The following is a 17,500-nucleotide window of genomic DNA, read 5'->3' as shown; positions in this document are numbered from 1 at the left end:
CAATTTTTTTATTTAAGTTCTAAATATAATTCATACATTAAAGTGTTTTTACGATTTTTCATAAAAGTATTTGATGAGCAAAAAAGATAAGTTGCAATTTAAAAAAACTATTTTTTTTAGGCAAGCGCTTTTTTATGCACTCGCCAAAAAAAAAAAATGCGCTGGCTAAACAAACTGACTAAATATTTCTTTGCAATTGTTGCTAATCGAGGATATGAACCTTGATATAGCTTCCACCACTGAACAGAATCTGAATCCATTTTGGTGCAGGGTTCTTTTCGATATCGACTCACTTCATCTTCACTTGGGGAATCAACTTCATACAGACCTAGTAGATTAAATGCCATTTTAAACTTTTTTGCTGATGCCTGTTGCAAAATAATTATTCAAATATTGCCATTATTAAAGCATATAGACATTATCTAACTATTTCAATTTATATTATAGTACTCATAGAATTTTATCTATAAAAAAAGATTATTTTAATAAATGCAATTTTGAATCCATTATTATGTCATTAGAATAGTTCAATAAAAAAAACAATATCAAATTTATTACTACAAAATGCTCACCTCTTTTGGTTCTTGTTCTATTAATACTGGTCTGAGCTCTAGAACAGATTCAAGAAGCTTTGATAATCTCTGCCAGACATGTGATCTTTCATTTGACGCTATAAATGATTAATTTTTAAATCTTGAATCTAATGATGGTGAGATTTACAACCAACTATCATTCGAAAAGTCATTAAATCTGTGCTCCATTTCATTTACCAGTTTTTCTTTAAATAGCGTGATGTAACAAGGATCGTCATCTTGAATATCCATTTCACATGATAAGTGGCATCTAATTGGTAAAACCACCGAACTAGATACGTATTTGTTACCACCTAACAATTCTGAAGCCACTTTGCATGCTTGCAAAACATCAGCAATTTTTTTCATTTTTTCCCACTCTCTTTCTGTCAAAGCCTGTAAGCGATGGTTTTGCTCATCAAGTGTTACTGTGATGGTTTTTCAACATACGTCTGCTGAATTAGACTTTCTTGTGGCAGGTCGAGGTCAATCTGATTTTCATGTAATTCCATATTATTTGCTGGACTATGTTTAAAATGTCCAACAATTTACAATGTTTTTACCATTATCAGTACCAATAGAAAATATTTTTTCAAATAATCCTCATTCATTGGCAATATTTCTAATGTGGGTTGAAACATTGTCACTGGTGTGTCGGTCCGATGTTTGATGAACACCTAAGGCAAATGAGTTCAACATCCAGTTGTTATCTATTAAATGGCATGTTAAATCAAGGTAACTGACATTACCCATTGAAGATCAATGATCACAGGTAATTGCTATACTAGTAGCCATGTTTACAAGGTCTATTTTCTTTTTCTTCTCATCTTCATAGAGTGTTTGCAATTTTTTTTTAATTGTGTGTGTTGTAGCTGTAGTCGGGTGTTGCTGTTCGAATGACATCCGTCAAACCTGGATCTGTAACAATGTTGAGTGGTCGACAGCTACTGGCAACCCAGCAAACAATGGCTTCCGTAATTTCCTTTGATTTATCTGCAGAAATTTGTTTATTTACGTCATTTTTTGATTTAATACTGTCTTGCTTTGATTTTTACTAGTAGTTGTGAAGAACACATGTTTACTGTTCAAATGATACTGAAGCGTTGTTAGACTATGGTGGTATGCAAAATCCTTGGAATGATAGTTACAGATAACCAATTTTTTTGACTCGTCTTTAAAAGTAAAGGCTCCGTTGAGGATAGATTGATTGCCGTTTGAACCCATTTAAATTATTAATAAATAAATTTCGTTAGGATAAGATATAAAAATTTTGGAACTTTAATAAATTAATTGACAAAATAACAATGCGATCAAAACAATTTCAAAAATAAAAAGTATAAGGTTAGAGAGACAAGTTTGAGACAAATAAAACAAAATGGTGTCATCATGCGAGTAAACATTGATTAGAAATAAGAAAGTGGTATAGAAATTTTGTTATTGCTCAAAAATTATTTTTTGATGCTAATCAAAATTAGCATCGCCAAAAAATTTTTGATCTAATCTAATCGCCAAAAAAAATTTATGAATTAGAAAGTTTGATCTGTGTTCATTTTTTTAACTTGCATTAAATTATTAACGCTTTAACGTGTTTTTAATGTTGTATATATATATATATATATATATATATATATATATATATATATATATATATATATATATATATATATATATATATATATATATAAATTAGTAAAAACACTTATCTAATTTTTGATTTCTTCTACACTATGTTTCACCATCAGTGGGTTCATCAGGAAGAATGTCTAAACATAAAAAAGTTTTCAAATTAAAGAAAAATTATTTCACAAGAAGTTGGGAGTTGTTATAATTAATTATGTAATAACTGCAGTATTTTGCAACCAGGAAGTTGCATCAACTACATTAGATGATTAAAAAATCATGAAAAGAATTCTTTAGAATTAAGATAAATTTGGACTGGTCATTTGTTTTTATAATTTTTTAAAAGGAACTTATTTTCATGTCTGCATTTAAAAATTAATTCTGATTTTTTTATTCAGTAAATTTTCTTGATCTAAATGAGTAATAATTTCAAATTTTTCTTGTAAACATAGTATACATTTTTTGGAAATGTTATTATAAGCAGGCACAGTTTTTAGGATAGACCAGTTTAATTTAAAATTACTATTTTTTTGTTTTAGTTGCCATATATATTTAGACAGCATAGTCTCTTTTGAGTATTTCTTATGTTTAAAAGATTGTTTGTGATTGGCATAACGTTTTTCCATTTGCCCTCGGTTAAGCCAATATAATGTTTATCAGGGTTGTTTTGCATTTGTAAATAATATTTTTTGATAAGCATTTGCCATTCATAGGGCAATCAAGTTTTTGCTTGCAGTTACAATTTTCAGTATTTTTTTTCTTGAGAAATTCATTTTTATTATTCAATGCAAAATTATGGCCTTTTATGTTTCTTTTAAGAATTTTGTGCAATCTACATATATATATATATATATATATATATATATATATATATATATATATATATATTATATATATATATATATATATATATATATATATATATATATATATATATATATATATATATATATATATCAGTGGTTACACCATTATACACCAGTGTACACCACTGATATATATATATATATATATATATCAGTGGTGTACACTGAATTTTTAGATGTTTGAATTTTGACACTTACAGGCATTGTGCAAACTCCAAACTTTTGTATGTTTATGCTTATATAAAAAAAGAATGTTTTGCAAAGAATTGGGGTGATTGGAGCTTGGGAACAAAAAAACCCTAATTTTTGTTTTAACCCCCTCAATTTGAGGGGGCTGTAAACATTGCAGTGTCATAAAAGCTCAACACTAAGAGATTATTGCATGAGACTTTATTACAATAAGTTTTTGTTTTAAGTTTCTTCATAGTTAACATAACTTTTTCAATGTATACAAATTTACAAAACATATTTTTACAAATTTACAAAACATATTTATAAACAGCCGTGGTCAAGTTTGTTCCTATTTTTAATAACAATATTTTTAATAAAAAAGAATAGTCAACCATGGCTGGATGCAAAAGTTAAAAAGGCAATAAAGATGAAACAATCTCTATTTTATTTGAATTTGTACCGGTGAAGTCAAGAATCTTAAAAGGAATTCAACGCTAATGTTAAAAAACAAATTAAAAGATCAACTCGAGAATACGCGATCGATTTAGTAAAAAGAGCGAAGCTAACACCTAAACTTTTATTCTCTTACGTAAATAAAAAACAAAATGTTAAATCCCAAATTAGAGCCATGAAAAATAAACAAATTACAACTGAAATATCAGACATTTCAAATATATTAAATAAGCAATTTAAGTCAGTGTTTGTAAAAGATGATGACCAAGCAATACCCAAGTTCTTGCAAAGATGTGAAAATCAGTTTGATGACAGTATATTATCTGATATGATTACCAATGAAAAAATACCAAAAATGTTAGAAACTATTGATGAGTCAAAAGCGATGGCTTTTGATAAAATTAGTCTGTTTTAAAACATGCTGCAGAAGGTTTTGTTGATCCCATTATCTATATTTTTAAATTGAATTTTGACAATGGTTGTGTCCCTTACCATTGGCCTGTTGCAAATATATCACCTATTTATAAAGGGGGATCAAAACTTGATCAGAAAACTATAGACCAATATCCTTGACATCTGTAATTTGTAAAATGTTCGAAAAGCTTATTCGGGACATAATTCTGGAACATTTAGTTTTAAATAGTCTTAATTCTGAAAGGCAAACTGGTTTTGTTCCAAACAAATCATGCACAACAAATTTGATTGAGACAGTTAACACCATTACATACGAAGCTGCAAAGGGTAAACCATTATGCATAATATATCTTGACTTTATTTTTTCCTAATTCCGAGGGTTGTATATATATATAAGTATATATATGTTAGTATATATATATATATATATATATATATATATATATATATATATATATATATATATATATATATATTTATTTATTTATTTATTTAGTACTAAAATGAAAAAAATACAACTTTTTGTTTGTACTCAGAGTTTCATGCCTAGCGGCAATCATCAGCTATATATTTTAAAAACCAAAAAATTAAAAAACTGTTAAAAATACAAATTAAGAATGCAATAGGGTCTGACATTAAAAAATCGATTACATGAAGTCTACCTTTACCCTGTGTCAAATTAACAAAGAAGGAATTTATTTCTATGCCGATATTTCATTATAATTTCAGTTTTCTTATTAAATAAACTGTTGTCATTGTTTGAAATAATTTCATATTTTTCATTAAGGCATAATTTGCACGATTTTGTTGTCAGGTTATACACTTCACATTAAAGGACAATTGTTTTTATTAAGGTAATTGCAGTTATTTTTATTAATAGTTGGATTTTTGTTTTGTCAACAAAAAGTTGTATTTTTTTTCATATTAATACTAAATATATCAGATCTATTATAAAAAATTTGTTTTTATAATATTGGTGCCGATTAAATGTTTCCAGTTTCGGTTAAACAAACAAGAGTTTTTTTTTGTACATTATTATAAAAAAAACACTAAACAATTTATATATATATATTAGGGTCCCAAAAATATATTTATATATATAAGGTCCCCAAAAAAAAAAATCTTCCTTCAGTTTTGTATGTAGTTTTGTCTGTTAAAAGTGAAAATAAGAAGATTTTTGGAAAATTATGAAGTTTCTCCCCCCCCAGCCTTTCTTTTAAAGTTTTCACTCCCTCTGCCGCCCACTTTTTCAAAATTATTTACTTTTTAACTGTGATTTTAGGCTAAATATATAAATGTATTATTGCAATTAAAAATGTTTTGTATCAATATTGATCACTATTATAATTCTAAACAATGTATCATAGCTAATATTAGTAAATATAACTTGTTTCAATTTAAAAATTCTTAAAAATTATTAAATAATATTATTCGCAATATTTGAGATGAGAAAATCTTTTATGATGAATATTAATGTTACATTATTCAAATAATTTTATTATTTATAGTTACTTTTTATCTATAGATATAATAGCACATATAAGAAAATATTCGATCAGTTATGAGCAATAGTAAATTGAGGAAAAATGATGAGAAGTTTGATAATATTGTTGGTAAATTATTACCTACCCTTGTTGTGTGTATCCAGGATTCCTGATACAACTAGGCGAAGTCAGGCAACGGCTACCATAGATGCTGTAAAGACATGGAAACTAGAAAAAACACTTGTGGCAATGATTTTTGACACAACTCCATCAAATTCAGGTCAGATAAATGGTTCTGCAAAGTTAATTGAACACTTTAACAAAAAGTTACTTTGGTGTGCCTTTCAACACCATATTTTTGAAAAAAATGTTTACTCAAAAGTTTTTGGAGAATGTAAATCTCCAAATTACGAACCATTTAGACACTTTAAAAATTAGGTATGGCCTAAACTTTCATTAACTTCAGATACTACTTTTAGAAAAATAAAAATTGAAGAACCAGTATTAAAGATCAAACAAGCAGAAGTAATAATTTTTTTGTCTGGTTTACTTAACCGGAAATCTCGAAAAATATTAAGAGATGATTATCGAGAATGTTTTCAATTTGCTTTGCAATTACTCAATCCAAAACAAATAAATATACAGTGGTACAAACCTAGAGCCTTCCATCATTCTAGATGGATGTGTACAATCTTGTACACATCCATCTAGAATGATGGAAGGTGGAAAATGATCTAGAATGTTGGAAGTTATATATGATGGAATGATTTGTACATCTAAAATGTTTGCTTTAGCTGACCTGGCAGAGTATGAAGAAAGTTTTATAGAGAAATTATCACAGATTTGTAAATTTACTTTACTATTTTATGTGAAAATATGGCTTATGTGCATAAGCACAATCGACGCCCCATTTAATGATTTGGAAAAAGCATTTCTACAAAGAAATGCTTATTTATAAAAAAATTGACAATGATGTTGCTGTTGCTGCCCTGGAAATATTTAATCAGCATCTTTGGTATTTAACCAAAGAAATGTACCCTCTTTCATTTTTTTTGATAAGGTGATAAAACTAAAATTGCTAAAACAATTCTGAAAAGTATAAAAGAAAACTGTGAACACGATATAGGCTTTCCACAATTTTTTCTTCTGAAGCAGAGTACTTGTTTGACTGATTTAATTGGACCAAAATCAAGCAACATTCTAAATCTATTCGGGTATTCAAACAAGGACGGTGGTTGGTTAGCATGAGCTGTTAAACTAATTTAAGACCATGCAACATCTATTACAAAAGATGACAAGCAGAAAGAATTTCTTTTACGTGCAGTAGAACACCACCGAAAAGTTCTTCCTCACATAAATAAACAAGCGTTTCAAAAACTTAATTTTTGAAAATATGCTCTAAGCAATCTCTTTTTTATTATACCTTTAAAATATTGTTATTTTGCTGTTATAATTTAAAAAAAAAATGAGATTTTGAATTTCTTAGTACTTATTCCCATTGTGCTTTAATATTATTAGTTTATACCAATCATTTCTTTGCTTCTTTGTCAAATAAGAAAATTTTTTGCTCTTTTTGCTTTTAGTAGATAAAATTACATATGAAACTGACTGAAAATCTAAAAATAGTTAAAAACTAAAAAAATTCATGTCATTTTGGGACACCCTAATATATATATATATATATATATATAATATATAATCTTAATCTTAATATATATATAAAGGGCAATGTGTGTTTGTTTGTTTGTTCTCTATAGAAATCCAAACCGCCGGACCGATCTCGATGAAATTTGGCATGGGGGTAGTCCTCGAGGGGAGAAGGTTCTTAGCTGGGTTTTGACCCCATACCCCGACCCCCGGGGTCAGGGGGGACCATTTTTTGGGCCCATTTTTGGGCCCATCTTTGTGTACAGATATCAGGTAAGCCAGTTTAAATATTGGCCCGGGCAACGCCGGGTAACTCCAGCTAGTATATATATAGGGGAAAGGCGCCTATGATGGCATACTTAACTTTGAAGCTTCATTATTCACTATACTGAAGACCAATAATAAAAGTTTTGATATGGATACATTCCTTGTTACATCTAGAACAATAATTACCCTGGGAGTTTTCATCAGTTTTATTTTTTTTATAAGTTATTCTTATTGTAAAAAAAAGCACAAGTATGCCATCATAGGCAACCACTGCTCCTATGATGGCATAGGGGAGGATGGGGCTAGTTAGGATCGAGGGTAACTTAATGATTTCATTTAACCTTAGAGTCTTCCCTCAGAAAAGCCAGAAATTACTCGAAACCATCCTAATTTACCATTTCATGCTACACACTAGCATTGTAAAATTTTGCGCATGCGCATAGGATATATTGCGTTTTACGTATTTTTTGGACTAAAAAAAAAATTTGGAGCATCGCTTTCTTTTAACTTTACTTAAAAATAAGTTTTTCTTATAAAAAAAAAGATTTTCCCAACTCGTCAATATTTCAACACCCCCAACTCGTCAGTATGCCATCATGGGTAAAAGTCATCATTTTCATTAAAACAAGCTGTCTGCTTTGTTCAAAAGATAAAATTAAAGTAACTATTCCACTAAATGCACAAAACTTGAATATAAAATGCATGAAAATTTCATTTCTGCACAGTTAATAGTAAAATCACAATCTTAAATATATGAAGGAAATAAAACTACAACAGCACATCTCAAAATCGATTTTTGTTAATTATAAAAACAATACTTGTGCACAAGGGACGTTTTTTCACTAAAACTAATTTAAAGTCAGTATAGTCATGTAGGTCTAATCATTTTTTTACCAAAACCAATTTTAATGGAAATATGACCGGTATGCCATCATAGGCGCTATGCCATCATATATATATATATATATATATATATATATATATATATATATATATATATATATATATATATATATATATATCTATATCAATCTTATACTTCTGATATACTAAGATATATATATATATATATATCTTATACTTCTGGTTTAGGTGAGCAGTCTGATGTCATACTGAAATAGCCTGCTGCCGAGGACAGCAGGCTATTTCAGTATGGCATATATTTATTTATATATATATATATATATGTATATATATATATATATATAAATATATGTATAAATATAAATATATATATATATATATATATATATATATATATATATATATATATATATAATATATATATATATATATATATATATATAATTGATATAAAAACAGGAAAAACACATGACTATGATATTAGTTAATTTTTTGATCATATTTTTATATTCTTATTTAGAATGTTTTTTTTTCCACTTATTAAAATGTCTTTACCCAAGATTATTAAACACTGTATATTTATAGTTTTTCATTTTTTCCTGGAAATAAAGTTAAAGATTTTACCAACTATCTACAGAGAAAACATATAATCTTATATATTAACATATTCTGATGTATTATTTTTATATGTTTTAAAAACTTTAGATTAACAGATGAAGAGTCAAAAGAAAATTGGGATAAATATGGCAATCCTGATGGTCCTGGTGGTAAGTTTTTGTAGTATTATCATAATACATTAAATTTCTTCTAACAAGTTTGCACAAACTAAAATTACTTGAAAAGCAGTTTAAAATTTACTGATGTCAGCAGTTTAATGGATTTTTTCTGTTTAACTGCAGACATCAGATTATTTTAAACCGTTATTTTTTAACGTACAAAAATTTTGTATAATTTTATTATTTGATGATGGTGATGACCACAATCCAACAAAAATTTCTTATAAAGGGTCGTCTTCAAAAATGACTGTTTTTGACTGCCTTCCCCTATCCTTCGTCACAACATCGTAACTCTATAGTAACAAGTTCTGTATGATTCATCAAAAAACCACTAACTCCTCCCTATCCAAGCGTGACATAATATATGGATGACCCCTAATGAATTAATATTTGTAATAAGAGAATTCGTATTGTTTGACGTTTACTTATTTATATATATACAAGCCTTCCTGGTAAGTGCGTGCTGTCGCATGCCTTGTTCATTCACATTTAATAATTTTTTTAGACAACTTGACCACGTTTTATAGTATGTGTTTTAAGAATTTGCGGCAAAATAAAGCTCTATAAAACTACATTAAACTTACTTTATTCATGTTCTTAACAATTAGAGAACTTAACTCAACTGCATGAAACCCTTAGCAATAAGCTGTGGGAGTCATGGCTATCTTTTTTTTTGAAACTTGATATGCACTAAATGCACTAACAGGAGCATCTTCCATGCACAATATGGCGCTGTTAATGCTCTGATATTTTACAGCTGTTGATAGTAATCAGCTTCTCTGAGAGCCACCACAAAGTTTAGGAGGTCTTACTACTCGTCTATCTCAGAAACATTAAACTTAATTAAATAGTTTTATAGCTGTACCCTCATTAGGAGATAACAAGAAGAGTTATTTAGCCTCTACCAATATATAATTTAAAAACTTTGGCATATAAATTTGCTGAATGGTCACACATGAGCAGTGAACGCCTGAGAGAAAAATGAGTTACATTAGAATAAAGGAGAATTATTTTTCGAAAAAAATATATTTGACATTTGTCAAGACCAAAATAAAGATTAATAGAAGAATATTTAAAAATATATAAGATAGACAATGCATCCAAAAAGTACTTACAATAATAAAAAATAATTTTTTTTATAAACACTTAAAGTGAACAAAGATATACAACAAATATATCACCAAACAAAAACTAATAAAGCAAAATATTGACTACAAAATAAAAAGTAAGCATACAACAATGTAAGGCCTCACAATGGAAAAAAAAAACATTAATGCTAATGTTTAAACATAATTTGTGTAGTGATTAAGTAATAAACATCTCCTCAGAGTCATGTCTATTATTACTGGTATTTCGATGAGGATCAGCATTAATAACTAGTTTATCCCGTCAGAAAAACGTCATTGCCACTTATGCTTTAGCCTGCGACTTAAGCCTATTCCATACTGCAGTAAAAAAGTACTCACTGCATGAAGTTAAAACCCAACCATCCCCAAATTTATGATTTTATTGATGATATTATATTAAAAGTGTAGATCTACTACAACATAAATAAAAATAACTAAATAAATCACTTACCATACTACCGGACAAAAACATGAAAAAAATTAATTAAAATAAGTTTCTTTTTAAGACATATAAAACCAAATAGGTACTTTTAGCATAAATAAACCCAAGACAATCAGAAAGCAGTATACCTTATTAAAAATTAAAAAAAAAAAAAAAATCAACAAAACAATTTTAATCTAAAACTAAAAGTTGTTTTAAATTATTGTTGTAATGTTTATAGCCTCCTTCAATTAATTTATTATAAAGTTAAGATTCACAAGAGAGCAAAGATGGTAATAAGTTTCGGTTTTCAAATATTTATATAATAAGATTGTAATGTCTTATCACAGACTACCACTTGTATTACCAATATATTGTATACCATTGTTTACCACTTATGTTTTAAAATATATGTAATTGTATGAAAGGTAAAATGTATATTTATCTATACTTTAGCTACACAATTTGGTATTGCTCTACCGTCCTGGATTGTTGATAAAAAAAATTCAATGTGGGTTCTTGGGGCATACTTAGTTGCATTTATCATTATATTACCGATTGTTGTGGTAGGTGTTATTTTTTAGCCTATTTTGTTGTTATTTATATTTATTTTATTTTTAATATACTTTTTATTACAATTCTTTTTTTTATTTTATTTCTTAAAAAATAGTTCAGTATACAGTCTTTCATAGGGTACTTGGTGGTATAGATCAATTCAATACAGTGCTGATGAGGTGCTTATGGATACTGATCAACTATATTGGTATTTTTTCCACAAAACACCAAATATGTCAATTAAACGTGAGAGATTATTGGAATTTATATTTTTTATATTCATAATAAAATAAATATTATAGATATATAAGAAAATGTGATAGCAAAGTTGCAGTTTTACCAAATCTTCTTTGTCTTGTGTAAAAGATGATTTTAATTTGTGAGAGATCTTCTACCAAAGCTGTTACTTTAGTTACAAGAGACACTAAAGTAGTAAGCGACCGGGGTTGATATTTGACCGGGGCCGGGGCCCGGTCAAATATCAACCCCGCTGCATTACTATTGATATTCCTTATAAATATATTATTGCTATTTAAAATTCATGATATATTTTATATAAAGGTATATATATCATCTCATCGTCATCATAATATCATCATCATCATCATCATCATTTTCATCATCATCATCATCAAGCATACAGTTGATGATGATGATTAAGATGATTATGATAATGATGATGACAATGATTATCATCATCCTAATCATTGGCATCATTATCATCTTCTCCTAATCATTGGCATCATTATCATCTTCTCCAAATTTGTACCAACTATAAAAATCTACCCTATTTGGACATTGTTTCACTAACAGAGCTCTTTGTATTATTCAATGAATGCATTTATACTTTCTTATATCTTGTATATTAAATAAAAAAATCTTTAGAAAATAAAGTTCTTCAATAATTTTTACCAGTCTTTTTAAGTAATCGTTTTTTCAAAGGAAAAATTATGGAAATGATGGATTTTTGTCTTATTTCCATATTCCACTATTTGTTATTAAATTGTGTTTGAAAAAGTTTATTATAGCATCACCCCACAACCCTCCCGCTTAGTCACCATTCTTTCTTTAAAAATGAATATATATATATATATATATATATATATATATATATATATATATATAAGTTATAGTTCTCAATAATGATCTTTCCCACCTATCCTTAAACTGTTATTTATCTTTAATTTTTAAATTCTACTCTTATTCCTTTTTTTTTCAGATTTGCAACTTTTATATAAAAAATAAAGACACTAAAATATGTGTATTTCTAGGTGTAATAATGATTTTGGCTGGTTCAATGGAATTTGAAAAAGGCCATAATAATAATGTTCAAGAAAGACCGAGTGACAATGTTGAATTACCAATGGTAGGTTGACTTGTTATTTGTATGATGAAATTGTTTTTTTAGGTTTTAATTTTATCTGTTTTTAAATGTATTTGTAGAATAGTAATAATTGATTTATGGAGATATTGCATTATAGTTTTTTTGGTCTGTATTTTATTTTTCATTTTTAATTGCAAAACTTATTAATTCAGACATGAAAAAAAAAGCAAAATTTTTTTCTAATTTTGATCTCTTTTATGTCCAGATTATGTCTGCTTAAACATTAACGCATCAGTCAATTTTTATACTGAAGCTGTTATTCATATACAAATGAATTATTTTATTTTAGGGTGTTTGTTTAAAAACAACAATCTGCATTAAGATTCCTGGTGTCTTTCCAGAATATGAGGAAAAGCAAGTTGTAGTAGGAGGTTCCACCTTAATTTGACATACTTCTACTAGACCATTCCAACATTGACAATTTAAATCAATCTTTATAATTGATTTGGCTTTAATCTTGGAAACAAATTTATTTTCCTCATTTAGCTTTTTAATTTTGAGTATTTGATTTATAGATTTATCTTGGTTTCCTTTCTCAGCATCCATAATCATGCAATAGAGAAATTTTCTTGTTAACAGCAATACGAATTTCCAGCTAAGACAACTTCTTTTATTTTTTTATCCTGTAGTTTTGTCAGCTCAATCATTAAAAAATTTTTTTTGTTGAGTCTATGTAATAATCTGATCTTTTTATAGCAAACCAAAATAGAGCATATAATTGAACTATATACTTTTGTTATCATAGTTAATTTTGCAGAAGGATTTCTGTCTCTCTAGTATATTTATACCTAATACTTAATGTAAGTGTCAACCATCTTGCATGGTTCACAGGTCCAGGTTTAGCATTGCAATTTTTATGGAGACTTGGCCTGTACTTATAACTACAGTATCTTCATATAATTTTCTTTGCTTATTACTTCAATCTGAAACAACACTTTCATCAAAATTGAATTTCTTAATTTATTGTAGAAAAATTTATTCAAAGATTTTGTGAATGAAATCTTCTAAAACAGATGAACAAACTACTTTTTTAAATGTTTTTTAAGATGGTTTGTTTTTCCATCAAGTAAAATAATTACTTGTAATTTATTCTGGTGGAGTTGACATACAACAAAGTGTAATTTTCTATTTATTGTTCTTTTCTAGTTTGACAATTAGATAATGTCACGATGACCATCGTCTGCACCAGTATTTGATATTTTTATTGTCAAGAACCTTCAAGAGTTTCCATGCTATTAAATTCTTCTAGAACGTCTTTAATTACATTTGTTTTACAAATTCAATTCTATTCGTAATAATTTTATGCGTTAAATATTTTCTTGTTCTTCTTTTTCAATTCCAGATATTATTTTTGGTTTGCCATCTAAATTGTAACTAATTTTATGAAAAACGTTTCTTTATCATTAACTTTAATTGAAATTTTTTTTTACAATAATTAGGACTTTTGAGTTTTCCACCCATTCAAAACTTCTCATTCAAAACTTTCTTTTCCGTAATAATATTCACTATCTCAGTAAAGGTTTGTAATTTCATGAAGTATTCTGAACCATTCTTCTTCATAAGACTCTGGATTATAGTCATTTTCATTAACATCATAATTGTTGTCATCTAAAGAAGGATCATCACTCTAAACAAAAATTAAATGTAGCTATATATATTTGAATTAAATAATTTTCTTACACCGTCTGATGTGTTGTTGTAATACCGCTGGAAACCCCACACCAAGTCCCAGTAGAAGTAGAGTACTTAAGTACAACTAAAAAAAATATATATATATAAATTAGTAGAAATTATTTATCAAATTTTTTTTATATTATATTATTGATTTTCTACTAATTTATTATTGCTCTTTTGTTTTAAGGATTTTTAGCTCTCTTTTGTAAAATAAATTTAAAATTATTAATTTTTTTATAAGTGCCTTTTACATCTAGATACCTAAACCCAAACTCAGTTGATGTATATGCTAAAGATGTAAATGCTTTTGCATATAAATGTTCAATCTCAAACTCCCAGTCAATGTTTCTACTGAAGTCCCCTAAATGGCAATATTAGTATGATATCATCAATGACATTTCTTAAAAGGCTTATTGCACAAAGACATTTATATAATATATGTCAATTAAAAATTAGCATAAAGTTAAACCTAATCACTGCCCATTAGTTGCTTTTATTATTATTTTTTTAGATTAATTTTATTTTTCTGGGAAATTAATAAAAGTTGAAATTGTTTAATTGTAGTCCCATAGAAGAGAGCATGAAACTCAAAAATCTAAAATCACAAACTAAAGAGTTCCCTACGGAAAGCCAAAAAACTGTTTAATTGTAACCACAAAACCATTAAGGGTGTATTGAGGAATATGAAGGAGCTGATTTTATGGTATAAGCAAACAAAAGACTAAACAGGTCACTCATTTAGTAACCTTATGGCTAGTCCAAAATGTTATGATAATTAAAATTTTAAATTAAAAAGTATTAAAAAAAAATTATAAAAATTTTGATTTTATTATTCATAACAAGAGAAATATTTCTTTTGGCTATACTGCATTACAGAGTTGAATGCAGTAAGAGTTTTTTTTTGTCGAACATTTATAAAAAGTATTAAAAAAAAAAAAACTTCAAAAGAAGAAAAAAAGGTTAATTTAAAAAACTTTGCTGCCCATCAGGCCCTGTTTTGAATAAAATATGCTTAATGCATTAGCCTAATGATATCACTAATTTGGCATCATAAAATTCTCTAAATTTTTTTATTTTTAAAGACATTAACTTTTTTAAATTACTGCATTAATAATAATTAATATTAATTCAGTAATTTAAAAAAGCAAAACGAGCTAAATGTTATTTAACATCTTTTTATTATTACAATAAGGGAATGTTTACTTTATTTTATTTTTTTTTAATATTAAATAACTCAATTTAATATTTCATTTTAAAAAATGTTAGATATTAACAAATTTCTTTCTTTTCTCAACATTTATTTACTTTATTTATTAAAAGCTTATTATTTTATTAACGATTTTCTTGTGAAAGCAAAGATTACTTTTCCAAACATCATTTATTAAAATTATATCACTGTATATATTGTTTATTAAAAATAATCGCTGCGATTTAACTTGCGTTATATAAAAAAAAAGTATAATTTATGTTTTGTGCAAATTTTTGATGCAGCCGTTTATTTAAAATTTAATTTTGAGTAAAAAAAAAAATGTTAAAGGAAACCGAAAAAACAATTGCAATAGAAATGAGCTGATTTTTTTTTAAGAACAAATAAAATTTCAATATTGAATAATATTTTAAAATAAATTTAACAGTTAAGTTAAATCTAAGCATTAACTTTAATTTTAATAACAACAACAACAACAACAACAAAATATTTATTTTCCTTTTTAAATCATGCAATAATATTATAATAATAATAAATATAATAATAACATTTGTAATAATAATAATAAAAAAATTTATAACTATTGATTGTAGTAAGTAAAAATAATTGCTTAATAAAAAAATATATATATGTATATATATATATATATATATATATATATATATATATATATATATATATATATATATATATATATATATATATAAATGATAATAATATAAAATAATATAATAATGAATAAATTAATTATAAGTATTTATTAATAATAACTAAATGATTGATAATGATGGTGTCAATCAAACAATTCTGATCAAAGGAGTGACACCAATTTTTAAATATAATATGATTAATAATAAGCATACACACATAGAACATAAACAAGGTAAACATTTAAAAATCATACTTTGATGATAATAATAAAAAATAAACAAACAAAAAGTTAATGATAATAGTTGTAGTAATCATAATTAAAAAAATAAGAGTATATTTTAAATATTAAGTGAAAATCATGTCAATAAGTTAGAATAAAGTTGTTCTCAATAAACCTAAATGTATTTTTTAAATCAAAAATAAGTTATATATTTTTAAAATCTAAATTTAGTTATATATATATATATATATATATATATATATATATATATATATATATATATATATATATATATATATATATATATATATATATATATATATATATATATATATATGTATATATATATATATATATATTTATATATATATGTATATATATATATATATATATATATATATATATATATATATATATATATATATATATATATATATATATATATATTCTAGATTATATATTTTTATTAAAGTAGTTTTAAATTAAATCATATTTTTATCAGAATTAAGTTATGTTGCTGTGAACTTTGCTTCAAGCTTAAAGTATTAGCATTAATCAAGCAAAAAAAATCAATCATTACAATAAAATAAAAACAAAATAAAATAATATTTTTAATTTTGAGTTTTTTTCATTAGTAAATAGCGCCTATATCTAACATAATTGTCATTCAAACTTTTGTAACAAATATTTTACATAAACACCATTTAAAAGTTAATGTGACTTTTTAAAAAATTACTTTTTTTAACTTACCGCTAATAGAATAATTTAAAAGTTAAAAAATGATAATAAGTTGCTTAACCAAAATCGCTTACTGCTTATGTAAAATTGCTTAAGGTATATGTAAATTGCTCTATGTATAACACTTTAAAACAAGGCCTGCCCAATCCAAAGCCTTAGTTTATGTAGTGGCACTCTTTGCATTCTCCCTGTTGTCAGTTAATATATGTACTTAAGCCCCCGCAGCTGCACATATCAGTATGGCACCGTCAGTGTATATCTAATGCTGCATTCATATTTGTAAATATATATATATACATACATACATACATACATACATACATACATACATATATATATATATATATGTATATATATATATATATATATATATGTATATATATATATAT

The 17,500-nt window shown here is 26.1% G+C and overlaps 1 protein-coding gene across 1 annotated transcript in view; it reads left to right on the top strand.

Moving 5' to 3' along the window:
• The window catches only part of LOC100215612 (translocation protein SEC63 homolog), a 59,204-nt gene that overhangs the window by 14,508 nt on the left and 27,196 nt on the right, over window positions 1-17,500 (top strand). Inside the window, exons 5-8 of the mRNA XM_065792650.1 lie at window positions 9,064-9,125; window positions 11,139-11,248; window positions 11,375-11,483; window positions 12,509-12,603. Of these exons, the coding sequence (XP_065648722.1) occupies window positions 9,064-9,125; window positions 11,139-11,248; window positions 11,375-11,483; window positions 12,509-12,603 (376 nt within the window). The remainder of the gene's footprint in view (window positions 1-9,063; window positions 9,126-11,138; window positions 11,249-11,374; window positions 11,484-12,508; window positions 12,604-17,500) is intronic.

The sequence above is a fragment of the Hydra vulgaris genome, chromosome 03 (genome assembly GCF_038396675.1).
Source record: "Hydra vulgaris chromosome 03, alternate assembly HydraT2T_AEP".
Classification (NCBI taxonomy): Eukaryota; Metazoa; Cnidaria; class Hydrozoa; order Anthoathecata; family Hydridae; genus Hydra; species Hydra vulgaris.
Note: the sequence above shows the minus strand (reverse complement) of the source record. Positions and strands in the feature narration are given on the sequence as shown.